Source organism: Saccoglossus kowalevskii, chromosome 17 (assembly GCF_978046115.1).
Source record: "Saccoglossus kowalevskii chromosome 17, keSacKowa6.1, whole genome shotgun sequence".
In the NCBI taxonomy this organism is placed as follows: Eukaryota; Metazoa; Hemichordata; class Enteropneusta; family Harrimaniidae; genus Saccoglossus; species Saccoglossus kowalevskii.
In genome coordinates, this window is record NC_140657.1 from 20,702,142 (window position 1) to 20,716,955 (window position 14,814).

The following is a 14,814-nucleotide window of genomic DNA, read 5'->3' on the forward strand; positions in this document are numbered from 1 at the left end:
TTTCTCTGCCAAATTTGTCTGCACTTTTTTTTTTTATATTCTTCAATATTTTTTGAAATGAATCCTAATTTTGGAGCCAACAGACAAAATTTGAGTCGATTTTCAGTTTTTACCCAAAAATTGGGCTGTTTTTCCTCCGATCTTCCAAAGAAAGGTGCAGACTATAAATGGGATTATTTTGTGAATTTGTGATGTAAAGAGGTAACTGGTAGTGAAATGGTTAAGGGATAAATCTGTGAAAATAAAATCCAGTGAACATTCCTTTCATACAAAACATCTAAAATGTTATTTAGGCAAAAAAAATTCTAGCTAAAATAAAGTATAATTTTATTAATCAAGCTAGTTTCTATTGTGTTAACAAATACATATTCCAATATTGATGATTATTAACTAAAAAAAAAAAAGAAAAAAAAAAAATCTGATTTTGTCACCTGAATTCTATTCCAATTTTGTACTACTGGGCATGACTGCAGTGCATTATGGGAATTAAAAGCAAAATTTAAATTTGTTTGTATTTGAGCATGTTAATGCAATGCATTATGTTAGTGCAATGCATTATGGGTACCCTCACAGATTTCAAGTGTGCAATATGTTAACGTAATTTCCCACTGAATATAAAGGAAAACTATCGTCATACTAAAAATGATTAGTCTATTGGAATAATATTATTATATGATTTTTTTAAAGCCTATACCATGAAGCAAATTTTGACATATTAGGAAAGACTTTTACCATGGAAACCAATTGAAATTTGTGTTTTTCCAATGAAATTCAGACTTTTTTTTATTCGTATCTTCTAATGTCACCTGCACCCATAAAAATGGGAGTATAAAGAAAGTGACTATTCTTTAATTGGACTCATATCTCGTTGATTAAATGTAGATTAGGAGAGGAGATATGTCTGGGATATGATTGTACTGCACTTAGACATCAAAATAGCTCACACGTAACAGATGACATTGTGGGGTTTGTGTACTTCTTTTCTTCAGTTTCATTAAGACTATGTTTTGCTTACATTTTAAAAAGATGTACTGGAATGAAAAAATTTTGATCAAAGAAAAATACTGTAAAATGACCTATTTTTACTGGGTTTAAATTATGCTGAGTTACCATTTCAGGCATATTCAGTGGGTTTTAAATTCACGGTTTTGTCACTTAGATAATGTGTTCTATGCTAAATTTTACATATTCACTGGGTTTTAATTTAGCGCATTTTTCAGTCAGTGAAATAAGCAAAATTAAAACCAAGTGAATAATTAACCCCATCAACAAATTTAGTGCTAAAATTTTGGTGGGGATAAATTCTGTGAAACTTGTTTAGTTCATTGGAAAACATCAATAACATTTTCTTGAAACTGACCAGTTATATTTTGTTAAAATTGGATTCAGTGAAAATTAAAAAAAAATTGAACAAATTTACTCCATTTTGACAAGAGGAAAAATAATCTTATGTGATGTAAATGAGACAAAAATATCATTTTCAATTAATTGCAGCGATCCGTGAAGATGGAATGCCTGGAGGAAGGAACAAAAGCATTGGGCCAGTTAAGGTAAGGAGAAGAAAGGAAAAACAAACTCCTTTGATATAGTCAAGTTTGATTTTCACAGTGGAATCTCACATTCCATCATTTGAGGTGGAAAGGGAGGGGGTTGTTAAATCACTGATACCTGTCTGTAACATTGAATTATAACACTGAACTGTGTCACATATAGAAATTTAAGCTTTTACTAAATTTGAGCATGTTCACAACGATAACATTTCTGCAAGTCTCTTAAAACACCCCAAGGCAACTTCTGCAAAATGTGTCTCTCTGTATAGTCACTCGTGTCTGCAGGGTCATTTGAGGACTGCAGCGACCACCTGTTACTGTTCAACTATGATTAGTTTGATTTTTATCAACTCCGTTAGAATAGGAACAAGTGTATCTTGGAATGAGCCAACACTGTAAGAGTAGTAACCAATGTAATGCAAATGGATGTACCCTCACCCTCCCCCTCCCCTATCCCTCTCTATATTGTAATAGAGGGTCTCTTTCAAGAGTACCCCCTATCTCTCTCTATATTGTAATACGGATGTACCCTCTCTTTCATGAGTACCCCTATCTCTCTCTCTATATTGTAATACAGATGTACCCTCTCTTTCATGAGTACCCCTATCTCTCTCTCTATATTGTAATACGGATGTACCCTCTCTTTCATGAGTACCCCTATCTCTCTATATATTGTACTACGAATGCACCCTCTCTTTCAAGAGTACCCCCTATCTCTCTCTATATTGTACTACGAATGCACCCTCTCTTTCAAGAGTACCCCCTATCTCTCTCTATATTGTACTACGAATGCACCCACTCCTTCATGAGTGCCCCCTATCTCTCTCTATATTGTAATACAGATGCACCCTCTCCTTCAAGAGTACCCCCTATCCCTCTCTATATTGTACTATAGATGCACCCTCTCCTTGAAGAGTACCCCCTATCTCTCTATATTGTACTACAGATTCACCCTCTCCTTCAAGAGTACCCCCTATCCCTCTCTAAATTGTACTATGGATGCACCCTCTCTTTCAAGAGTACCCCTATCTCTCTCTATATTGTACTACGAATGCACCCTCTCTTTCAAGAGTACCCCTATCTCTCTATATATTGTACTACGAATGCACCCTCTCTTTCAAGAGTACCCCTATCTCTCTATATATTGTACTACGAATGCACCCTCTCCTTCAAGAGTACCCCCTATCTCTCTATATTGTACTACAGATTCACCCTCTCCTTCAAGAGTACCCCTATCCCTCTCTAAATTGTACTATGGATGCACCCTCTCCTTCAAGAGTGCCCTCTATCTCTCTCTATATTGTACTACAGATGCACCCTCTCCTTCAAGAGTACCCCCTATCCCTCTCTATATTGTACTATAGATGCACCCTCTCCTTCAAGAGTACCCCCTATCTCTCTATATTGTACTACAGATTCACCCTCTCCTTCAAGAGTACCCCCTATCCCTCTCTAAATTGTACTATGGATGCACCCTCTCCTTCAAGAGTGCCCCCTATCTCTCTCTATATTGTACTACAGATTCACCCTCTCTTTCAAGAGTGCCCCCTATCCCTCTCTATATTGTACTACGGATTCACCCTCTCCTTCAAGAGTACCCCCTATCCCTCTGTAAATTGTACTATGGATTCACCCTCTCTTTCAAGAGTGTCCCCTATCCCTCTCTATATTGTACTACGGATTCACCCTCTCTTTCAAGAGTGCCCCCTATCCCTCTCTATATTGTACTACGGATTCACCCTCTCCTTCAAGAGTACCCCCTATCCCTCTGTAAATTGTACTATGGATACACCCTCTCTTTCAAGAGTGTCCCCTATTCCTCTCTAAATTGTACTACGGATTCACCCTCTCTTTCAAGAGTGTCCCCTATCCCTCTCTATATTGTACTACGGATTCACCCTCTCTTTCAAGAGTGCCCCCTATCCCTCTCTATATTGTACTACGGATTCACCATCTCCTTCAAGAGTACCCCCTATCCCTCTGTAAATTGTACTATGGATTCACCCTCTCTTTCAAGAGTGTCCCCTATCCCTCTCTATATTGTACTACGGATTCACCCTCTCTTTCAAGAGTGCCTCCTATCCCTCTCTATATTGTACTACGGATTCACCCTCTCCTTCAAGAGTACCCCCTATCCCTCTGTAAATTGTACTATGGATACACCCTCTCTTTCAAGAGTGTCCCCTATTCCTCTCTAAATTGTACTACGAATTCACCCTCTCTTTCAAGAGTGTCCCCTATCCCTCTCTTTATTGTACTACGGATTCACCCTCTCTTTCAAGAGTGCCCCCTATCTCTCTCTATATTGTACTACGGATTCACCCTCTCTTTCAAGAGTGCCCCCTATCCCTCTCTATATTGTACTACGGATTCACCCTCTCCTTCAAGAGTACCCCCTATCCCTCTGTGAATTGTACTATGGATGCACCCTCTCTTTCAAGAGTGTCCCCTATTCCTCTCTAAATTGTACTACGGATTCACCCTCTCTTTCAAGAGTGTCCCCTATCTCTCTATATTGTACTACAGATTCACCCTCTCCTTCAAGAGTACCCCCTATCTCTCTCTATATTGTACTACGGATTCACCCTTTCCTTCAAGAGTACCCCCTATCCCTCTGTAAATTGTACTATGGATGCACCCTCTCTTTCAAGAGTGTCCCCTATTCCTCTCTAAATTGTACTATGGATGCACCCTCTCTTTCAAGAGTGTCCCCTATCCCTCTCTAAATTGTACTATGGATGCACCCTCTCCTTCAAGAGTGTCCCCTATCCCTCTCTATATTGTACTACGGATTCACCCTCTCTTTCAAGAGTGTCCCCTATCTCTCTCTAAATTGTACTATGGATGCACCCTCTCCTTCAAGAGTGTCCCCTATCCCTCTCTAAATTGTACTATGGATGCACCCTCTCCTTCAAGAGTGTCCCCTATCCCTCTCTAAATTATACTATGGATTCACCCTCTCCTTCAAGAGTACCCCTATCCCTCTGTAAATTGTACTATGGATGCACCCTCTCTTTCAAGAGTGTCCCCTATCCCTCTCTAAATTGTACTATGGATGCACCCTTTCCTTCAAGAGTACCCCCTATCCCTCTGTAAATTGTACTATGGATGCACCCTCTCTTTCAATAGTGTCCCCTATCCCTCTCTAAATTGTACTACGGATTCACCCTCTCTTTCAAGAGTGTCTCTAACCCTCTCTATATTGTACTACGGATTCACCCTCTCCTTCAAGAGTATCCCCTATCCCTCTGTAAATTGTACTATGGATGCACCCTCTCTTTCAAAAGTGTCCCCTATCCCTCTCTAAATTGTACTATGGATGCACCCTCTCTTTCAAGAGTGTCCCCTATCCCTCTCTAAATTGTACTACGGATTCACCCTCTCTTTCAAGAGTGTCCCCTATCCCTCTCTATATTGTACTACGGATTCACCCTCTCTTTCAAGAGTGCCCCCTATCTCTCTCTATATTGTACTACGGATTCACCCTCTCTTTCAAGAGTGTCCCCTATCCCTCTGTAAATTGTACTATGGATGCACCCTCTCTTTCAAGTGTCCCCTATCCCTCTCTAAATTGTACTATGGATGCACCCTCTCTTTCAAGAGTGTCCCCTATCCCTCTCTAAATTGTACTTCGGATTCACCCTCTCTTTCAAGAGTGTCTCTAACCCTCTCTATATTGTACTACGGATTCACCCTTTCCTTCAAAAGTATCCCCTATCCCTCTGTAAATTGTACTATGGATGCACCCTCTCTTTCAAAAGTGTCCCCTATCCCTCTCTAAATTGTACTATGGATGCACCCTCTCTTTCAAGAGTGCCCCCTATCTCTCTCTATATTGTACTACGGATTCACCCTCTCTTTCAAGAGTGTCCCCTATCCCTCTCTATATTGTACTACGGATTCACCCTCTCTTTCAAGAGTACCCTATCCCTCTCTATATTGTACTATGGATTCACCCTTTCTTTCAAGAGTGTCCCCTATCCCTCTCTAAATTGTACTATGGATGCACCCTCTCTTTCAAGAGTGCCCCCTATCTCTCTCTATATTGTACTACGGATGCACCCTCTCCTTCAAGAATGCCCCCTATCACTCTCTATATTGTACTATGATTTCACCCTATCCTACAAAAGTGCCCCCTCTGCTTCTTGAGTGCCCCCTCTATCGCTCTATATGTTGTGCTATAATGGATGCACCCTGATAATGTTGTACTATGAATTCACCCTCTGCTCTGTGGGTGCTAAACAGGGGTCATTCTTGAAGGAGAGGGGGTACTTTTGATGGTGATTGTCATGACACCTAATTGTATAAAAGCTTATGTTGTTTTTTTTTTAACTTTTGCTTGGTGAATTAGATTTGTTAAATCAGGCCAGGTTTATCATATGATAAAATTGCTGCGACTGAGTAGGTAAACGTACCTTGATATTTGCTTCTTTTCCCCCTCTCATTGCGATTTGTTTGCGTGGCGCTCTGTCCGCCTTGCACAGTTCTCGCTCATTACCTCAACTTAGCATTATAATTGACGAGAATTAATTGAGCATGGTGTAATTAATATACACCAGGCCCTCCTTTTTATCGCATAAACTCGCGTTTTGTCGTTTAGTTTGGCTCCTAAACACTCAAAAGAGATTCAAATTCACAAATTAGTCATGTGTACATCAGCATCTTCCCTGTCTGGCTTATAAGTTGTACTGGTACTTGTAGTATTTATGTTAACTCAGTGATGCAGGCCAAGGAGATAGAGACTTTACTGCTATATAATTTTAAAAAAAATGCTACTATGAATCTGTAATGCTGTTAATCAAAAATATATAAAATGCTGATAAGACGCTCACTTACAGTTCTTGGCTCTGTCTTAACCTTTAACCCTGTCATAGATTTCATGAAAAATGAATTTGAGCAAAAATTGCATTTTTCCTGAAGAAAATAACGTCAATATTGAGCCATTCTAAATCTCCTCAATGGGTCCAGCTGACCCATACTAATTCTCTTCGCTCTAGTGAGTTAGACAGTATCGCTAATGTAAGAAAAGTACAATACATGCTCGTGTTTATGGCATTGTTTTTATTACATCAGCTGTGCCTGCAAAAAAAAAAAAAAATCATCTGAAGCCACAACACCATGCAGTTGTCTATTGTTCACTGCCTAACCTGCGCTGACAGCAGGCAGTCGCTTACAACTGTACAATTTGGGACAGTTTGAATCCCAGACGTTGGTTTGGATTCGTTTTTTAGATGCCGTATCATGACTCAATGCACGAGTTGAAGTTTGAAACCAAGTTTTATGTTTCAGCGCTTGAAATAAAAGTGAATTTTTGTTAGCATATTGATATAAATAATAGCATCAGAGATCAGATGGGGGTTGGGGGAGTTGTTGGGACGGGGTCTAATGTCGCGTTCCAGAAAATTCTAGTCTCAATTTCAAACTTCTTAATTAATAATGAAAATGAACATTTGGTCATTTTGTGTTTCATATACAATTGTTGTTTGTATCACTGTAGAACTGATTGTTGCAATTTTCACCAATGTAATAGTCTATTTTGTTTTATTTCTTCTGTGTTGAAGACAGAATTGAGAGTTTTTACAAAAAAATGTCCACCTGCCTTTGTCTGTGTGAGTGTGACATCATGGCATTGTACCATAGCCGCCATTTTGTCGTATATCATGGTACCGTTTTACTATGACGATGCTAAATTTTTCGGTGATATTGACACGCACTGTCTTTACTGACATGATTTATCAAGCCTTAATTATAACGTCTGGTCAAGGCAACTGAAAAGTGAAAAACTAAAAATGAAGAATTACTTTTCTTTGTTGTATGTAGGCTTGTTGTTGGCTTACAGATTTTTTTTTTTTTGAATGTTGGTTCAACGCTCCATTGCATTTGGCTGGTCTGGCCTTCTACTTAAATGTTCTTATCAGTGAACTTAGCCGGAGTTTAATATTGCATTGAACCAGATAAAATTATGAAACTGACGCCATTAGCTTTGGCATATGCATAATAGTATACGTCAAAACCAGCCGTTGTCTGGCTTTACTTGCATAAGGGGGTCACAGGTCAAGGATACTGTCTCGTTGCGTTGCGTAGTGCTTTAGCAGTGTAATAGATGAGCCAAATGTGACATGAATACTAATTTGTGAATTTGCCGTTCCAGTTGAACATTTCGTCACAAATTATTTTCTTAATTGTTTGTGTCCCTTCCTGTATGTGATCGGCCCTGATAAAAAAAAAGCAATTTTTTTTTCAAAGTCAAGTGTGCCCAGGAGATGAAACAAATTTAAAATGTTGTCAGACAGACAATGACAATGATTTAGTATTTTGGTCATGTTTGTAAACGAACCCTTTAACTTGCTGGAAATGTTTCAAAAAGTGTCTGGCTTCATGCTTGTGCCTTTGTCTTATTTGTTGGCCCTACTTTAATTTACAAATGGACGATTGTACATTTTTCCTCCTTAGTCCTCTACTAAAAATAGATCAGTCTTGACTTCCTTTTATTTTGTCTCCTTTCGTAAGCACGATGTAGGTAAGGCTTTCAGCGGAGAAAATAAAAACAGCCTATTGATTGGTTGTGTAATCTAATGAAATGTCTCCATGACGATACTAACGATCACTTGGATATAGATTTTTTATTGCAACAATGGAACAGACAGGATTGTGTTGGGGTTGACGACCTATGTCTAGGCAAAGTGTGTCACCAAATTCAACGGCAAGATGTCTTGTGTGCAAGCGCCCTCTGTAGGCAAGAATTGAAATCTTTTTCCATCGTGAGAGGTATCGTTATATTGAACAGCGCCCTCATAAGGTGGAAAACATACTTTCTTGAGGTGAAGTTCTTCATCAATATTTGGTGGTTTTGTAGTAATCGTGCTAATAAAGTCTCAGTGTTTAAAAAAAAAAAACACTATTTCTGTTACAGTTCTTGCAGCTATATATGTTTTTAAAGTGTAGTCAGGAAAGGGTTGGGGGTGGGGTGGAGGAACTGCGGAGTGGGGTGGGGGTTAGTGTAATTGATCAAAGAGCAAAAAAAATTGCCAGAGTAATATAGAATATACTGAAATAACAATATAACAAATTTTTTTAAAAAACTCAATAATATGACAGCTGCAAATATAAAACACCAAATATTAAATAGAATTCTCAATGTGACATCTAATTTAATCTGTAAATTTGTTTTTTCTTATTTGGCATGCTGCTGTTCATTCACTGTTAAGTTGTTCGGCTAATTAGTATGCGAGTGGTTAAATGAGGTTGAATTTGTCCTACATCTGATTCCGCATTTGCATGGCCATCAGACAGTCGTCTGCCCTACAAATGGATTTGCACTCTGTTTAAACTTGTACAATACATTGTGTAGAGTTCTGTTACTTTGTGCTTGTAATATCATTTTATAATGGTGTCAAATGCTTCTTTTTTTTATGTGTCTTCTATTTTTTGAATGGTGGAAATTCCATATATGTATTCGAGACGTTTTTCTTAAGATTTTTGCAGCTGATTATTAAATTACTCAAAAAACCTTCAAAATATACAATTGGTAGAAACTTGTAGTTTCGTGAACATGGGTGGGGTGGTGGTGAGGTGTGTGATTGCCGATCGTTATTTCAATGTTCGAGTACATGCTTGAAATGTAATATCAAATTTCTTGCATCATCAACAGATATTTACGCATCGGGTTGATATTTATAAAAATTATTATTTGTAATAAGGAATGAAAGAATCAGATTCATGTTACTGTGTTTATGTATTTCACAACTAATAATAATATGTTGGTATCAATGCCGATGTATCGGGCGTCGTCTTGGATTTATGGAGATCATGATCCTAGACACCATTGTTATGTTGTCATGGTACCATGTGGTAACCACTGTTCCCAGGGCCTGGTTTCGCTGCATTATAGGTCTGGAATGGTTCTATGATTTGTCTATCAGTTATGCAAGACTGTGCCAGTATCAGACCCTAAGATGAAGTGTATTCCGGCAGAGCAATAGGAATAATCTGGACCCACTATGTGGCAAAACCATGGTCCAGATCATGCATTGAGTAGCTATTATGGAAATTAATTTCTACTTTCTCTCTTCAAACGTCGAAGACTTTCAACAGGCATACTTTTGTAGGCATGGGAAATAATGTCATTTGGTAAAAAATAACAAAGAAAATTCATAAAAATGTGCCAAAAAATCAAAATCATGAGCATAAATTGTCTTCTTTGAGGAAATTGTTCCCAAAAATTATGGCTTCTCTTAACATAAAAATCATCATATTTAGAAAGAAATAACATAAAATAAAATAAAGTTTAAAATCTACATTCTCAGAATTAATAAGACTAAGATTCTCTGGTGACATATGGTAGTTAAAATCACATTGAACTGTGGGTAACGGTGAAAAGCATGGGTAGCTTTTCGTTAGTGGTGGAGACATAAGCTATTAAGAGGATGGTTTTGATAGAGATTTCATCTGTGGGCTTTCTTTATACCTTTTTTACCATGCATTGATTAATTATCAGTTAATTACAGCTTTTTTTAAATTTGAGCTGCAAGGTAGAAATATATTGTGGAGGAGAGAATAGAAAACAAACGTACATATACATACAGTAGGTAACGTCAATGACATAAAAAACATCAATTTGGCAGACAGCCGATGAACTTGCCCTACTTGTTGTTATTCATTAATACGAGTAAGCCCAGCTGTCTCATTCTACCATGGGTTTTATTTGTTCCCTACTTTAATAGCTGTCTGGTGTGTTGATAGGGGTGTCTGTATGGAAAGATTTCAATGTCACCTTTATGCTAGTCAAATAAAATCCGACCCACTTTTTTTTATTAACCAGACAGTGGTGACGTGCAGACTGTGAAACAAGAACATGACCTACATTTGAAGTGTGCATATGACACCATGTCTGATTTTAAATTTACAGTCTCCTGAAAATTGCTCGTCTGTTTAAAACTTGTTCAGACCAGTGTAGGCAAATATTTTTTTTTTTATTTTTTTTTTTTTTTTTTTTTTTTTGCAAGTTCAACTGTAATGTGGTGGTTGATGTGTTTAAACTGTTGACGATGTTGGTTTGCCACTTTTCCATTGAGATATGGTTGTGTGGCATGCATGATAGTGTATTTGATTAATAGCCATGTGTTAATGTGTTTTTTGGGTACTTTATCTGGGAGAATAGAGTTGACATTGAAAGTGGGTTACAGCTCCCAAAAATCAGGTCGGTTAGTGACTCATCATTTAAAATCCTTTTTTTTTTTTTTTTTAAAGCAGGTGTGTCAACTTCTTTTGTATCAAGTAAAAGCACCATACTGTATTGAGATCTGATATCAAAAGTATTGACTATAAACCTGCATATTCATTCTAAAGTAGTCTGTGTCTGGTGTCCTAAACTGTCTGTTTAAGGGTGCACCATTAAAAACACGGAGAGGCAGAATTTTTTTTTTAAAAAGGAGAAAATCATGGAAATGAAAAAATTCTACACGTATATTTCTTAGGAGAAAAATATTACACACAGAGGAAATAAAAGAATTACCCCCGGTACATCAAATACATTTTTTTGCAGTTTTTCTGCAAACTCCCTCTAAGTTCTAATAGGCCACCCCTTATGTGAAATTCAAATGTAGGGTGAATCTATTTTAGTTTGATTTATTGACGAGTGGCTGGGATTTTTAGACAACTGTCTGACTTATTTTTATTGTGTCAAGGCACATACAATGAAGGATTAAAAAGCACAACACATTTTATATTCTTTTTTAAAATAAAATGTACCCGGTAGTTAATCTTAAAATACTGATTTATATGTTTATTAACAAATCCCCGCCCCCTCCCTCTCCCCTCTCTTCCTCTCAAAATAGTATAACGCAAACATATATGCATAACAATGAAAGATAAGAAGCATTTTTATTCATTTATATTTTTCTAGAAGATATTTTTTTTAGCCTTTATTATTATTTGTTCAGTTAGCGATACAAGTAATACTAAAAGATTACGGTCCTTTTTTTTTCAATTTATATTTAAACTAAGCAACATCTCTTGCCAGTAGTTTGAAACTGTAATGGAAATTCTTGCAATACTGGGACATTTACCTATCAGGATATGTTATTTAGTAAAAAAACCAAACAAAAAAACCAATGTCATTCCTTTTATGCAGTATCACGAGTGGGAGAGGGGACCCCTAACCCAACATTCCCACCCCACCCCACCCCACCAACATCATTTTGTTTGCAGATTCGGTTCAAATTGGCAGCCAGAATTTTATTGTTGTCTGCAATTCATTCTACAGTGATTGTATTTCAGTTACCTCGTCAGTTTACAGTCGTTTAATCAATACTTTGCTTAATTTATTAATTATTTAATTTTTATATATTTCACGAGTGATTTTAGGGGCAATGTGTTCTATATGAAATAATGTGTTTGGGGGGTTTTGAATTTCGCAGCACGTTTCAAGTAAACGGTGTTATTAAAGCAGACGAAAATCCTTGCCATTGGATGGAATATAATTTGCTGCTCATTGTATTTGCTTGCTTCAGTGGATGACATCAAGTGACTGGGTCCATCATCAATGGAAGCTATAGGAACAACATTTTCATCAAAGCTTTCTATTTGCATCACTTTCGTTTCATGTCATTGCGGTCATTTCGCTGGTTTCCAGTGTCACTTCGCTGGTCTCTAGTGTCATTGCGGTCACTTCGCTGGTCTCTAGTGTCATTGTGAGCACTTTTCTTCTCCAGTGGAGTGTCATTGCAGTACAAATCACCTTCATTCTTTATAAGTCGGCATATCTTGCCATGCTATATACGCCATTGACTGTTGTGTGCGCACTCGTGATCTCTCTTTTGTTTTCTATTGAAATTTACATTATAAAAGCCTATTTTTAGCTCTGCTGTCGATGAAGTGATTGTCAGTCATCAGCGTCAACTTTATTTGTCTGCTTACGTGTGTTCAGCATCATTCTCAGACATGCCTTAACCGATTTTGTTCTAAGTTGGTACAAAGTCAAAATATAATGATATACATAAGCATGTTGTTCTTCAAATCGCAATATCTCATGGTGTCATTTCATCATGACATCAACGTTATTTTCGTCAAACTTGTCATTAAAATCACACATTGTGCATTACTGATGCATTGCAGGTTTTTTTTTGTTTTTTTTTATTTTTAAATGCGATTAAAAATGGCTTAATATTGGTTTTAATTGTGTCGTTAACCATTTCTCATACATGCCAGGCCAATTTTGTTTAAAGTTGGTACAAGGACATATGTATGTCGATTTGTGTTTCTTTTTCATTCACCTTTGTTTATCTGGTGGTTATAGTCTTCATTAAAAAAAAAATATATTTCAACATGTCGTCAAACTTGATATTGATGACATCACCCAGGTTGCTGGTTTAAATTTAATCAACTGAAATTCGTCAAAATTTGAAACATAATTTGTTTTCTATGCACTCGTTATTTTATAATTTGATTCTGACTGGCGGCCATGTTCATTTGTCTGACACTATTTGATTGATTTTGTTTAATTAAATTTTGCTTAAAGGCAAGACAAAATGGGTTTCATATTGCTGCCAATTTGTCTTTCTTTTTTTTTGTTTCCATGGCTTTTTCTCCACATCCTTTCCCCTCCCTCAAATCAGAATTCAGAATACAAACGCAAAATGGCGTTGACAATGACTTGTATAATTTATTTATTAGGTATAATATATGAGTGAAATATCAGTGTATACGATGAGATGATATTTCTTTGTGCAGTGTTTAGTGTATTAATTTAGGTTAGTTTAGCCATCGTGACGATGTAGACGATCAATTATTATATCATTATTATTATTAATATATTGTAAATCTGCATTCCTTGGAAGCCATACTTTGCTTTCTCCTTGAAAACAAAATGGAATGGAGATGTGGATTGAGTACAGGTATAGATTGTTGGATGGATTGGGTGTACATGTCTTGAGGATGGATTGGGTGTACATGTCTTGAGGATGGATTGGGTGTACATGTCTTGAGGATCTAAGGCGTAGCAGCTCCCATTGCTTTCAAGACTGCGTTTCACTTACCGAGAACACGTGCTTCATCATCTATAGTTGCCATGACAACAGCATTGATTGCCATTTTGATGTTGCACTCCTACGCATATACAGTTTGAAATTCAATATTAACTTTTTTTTTCTCTCCCTTCCCCCCCCCCTCTTGTCTTTGTTTGCGTACTGTCTGTGTCTGGTTATTTCAACACAGTCAAAAGATAAGTAATCATTAAACAGTCTGAGCACAGACTGTCCTATCATGGTTACTGGACTCTTTCACACTTGACATTACCATTTGTATGGATTACAGAACCCAGACAGATTTATGAATAGTGTCTGGAAAAAGATAGCACTTGGTTTGAAAATAACACCATAAATCAATGGTATATAACAACCACACCTGAAGGCATGTTGTCGCAATGACCGATTCCAATCACCGTAATATCTGTATTATTAAGGCTTATTTTTCACGATTTCCATTTGTTTTCACTGCAAAATTCTTGAAATATTTCAGTTAATTAATTTTCATTGTCTTTTTTTGTCTGTTTTGTATCAAATTTATTTTTGATGAGTTGAATGTAAAATATAGGAAAAAAGGGTTATTCCACTGGATTTTATTTTCACTGATTCTTCCATTTGGCCAAAATAGTGAAAATTAATTACCTTACAGTAATTTTTCAATATTGATTATATTCCTGGTTTGTCATTTAGTCACCTTGCACAGGTTCTGTCTGTTCTTACTTTTTGTTTGTAGAGGGGGATTATTTTTTTTTTATACAATAAAAACATTATTACTGGTAGAGGAGAAAAGGATTATCTGTTTTCAAGGATAGTTTAAATAAGTATTCTTCGCAGTTTAATTGCTCTGTCTGTGTCCTACAAAAGAGAACAGTAATTTTCATACCATCCTATTAAACAAAAAGTTATATTTTTAAAACTGATGTACTATCACTGCCCACATCGCATTCTGGTTTTTATACCATGATCACATGATGCCACTGAAGTATGTTTTGTCAAGCAAGTGAAAAATACAAATGTTCATAGTGTTTAGTTATTTTTTAATTTATTCATATTTTATTTATATTCATTCAACATAATATTCATTTTATACTCTTTGTAACTGTCTCTACACTTTCATTTTCCAGATCGGTTAGATTTGAAATAGATTCATCGTTATTTATTCTTAGGTTTGATTGGCTAAATAAGTCATGTGACTGAATCGTACGATCGGTCATGAGAGACATGATGTCTAAATACATCTA

The 14,814-nt window shown here is 36.7% G+C and overlaps 1 protein-coding gene across 3 annotated transcripts in view; it reads left to right on the forward strand.

The window, feature by feature from the left end:
* The window catches only part of LOC100370992 (nuclear receptor subfamily 6 group A member 1-like), a 126,412-nt gene that overhangs the window by 88,358 nt on the left and 23,240 nt on the right, over nt 1-14,814 (forward strand). For all 3 annotated transcript variants that reach the window (XM_085492133.1, XM_085492134.1, XM_085492135.1), the window contains one exon: nt 1,495-1,550. In XM_085492133.1, coding sequence (XP_085348259.1) covers nt 1,495-1,550 — 56 coding nt within the window. The remainder of the gene's footprint in view (nt 1-1,494; nt 1,551-14,814) is intronic.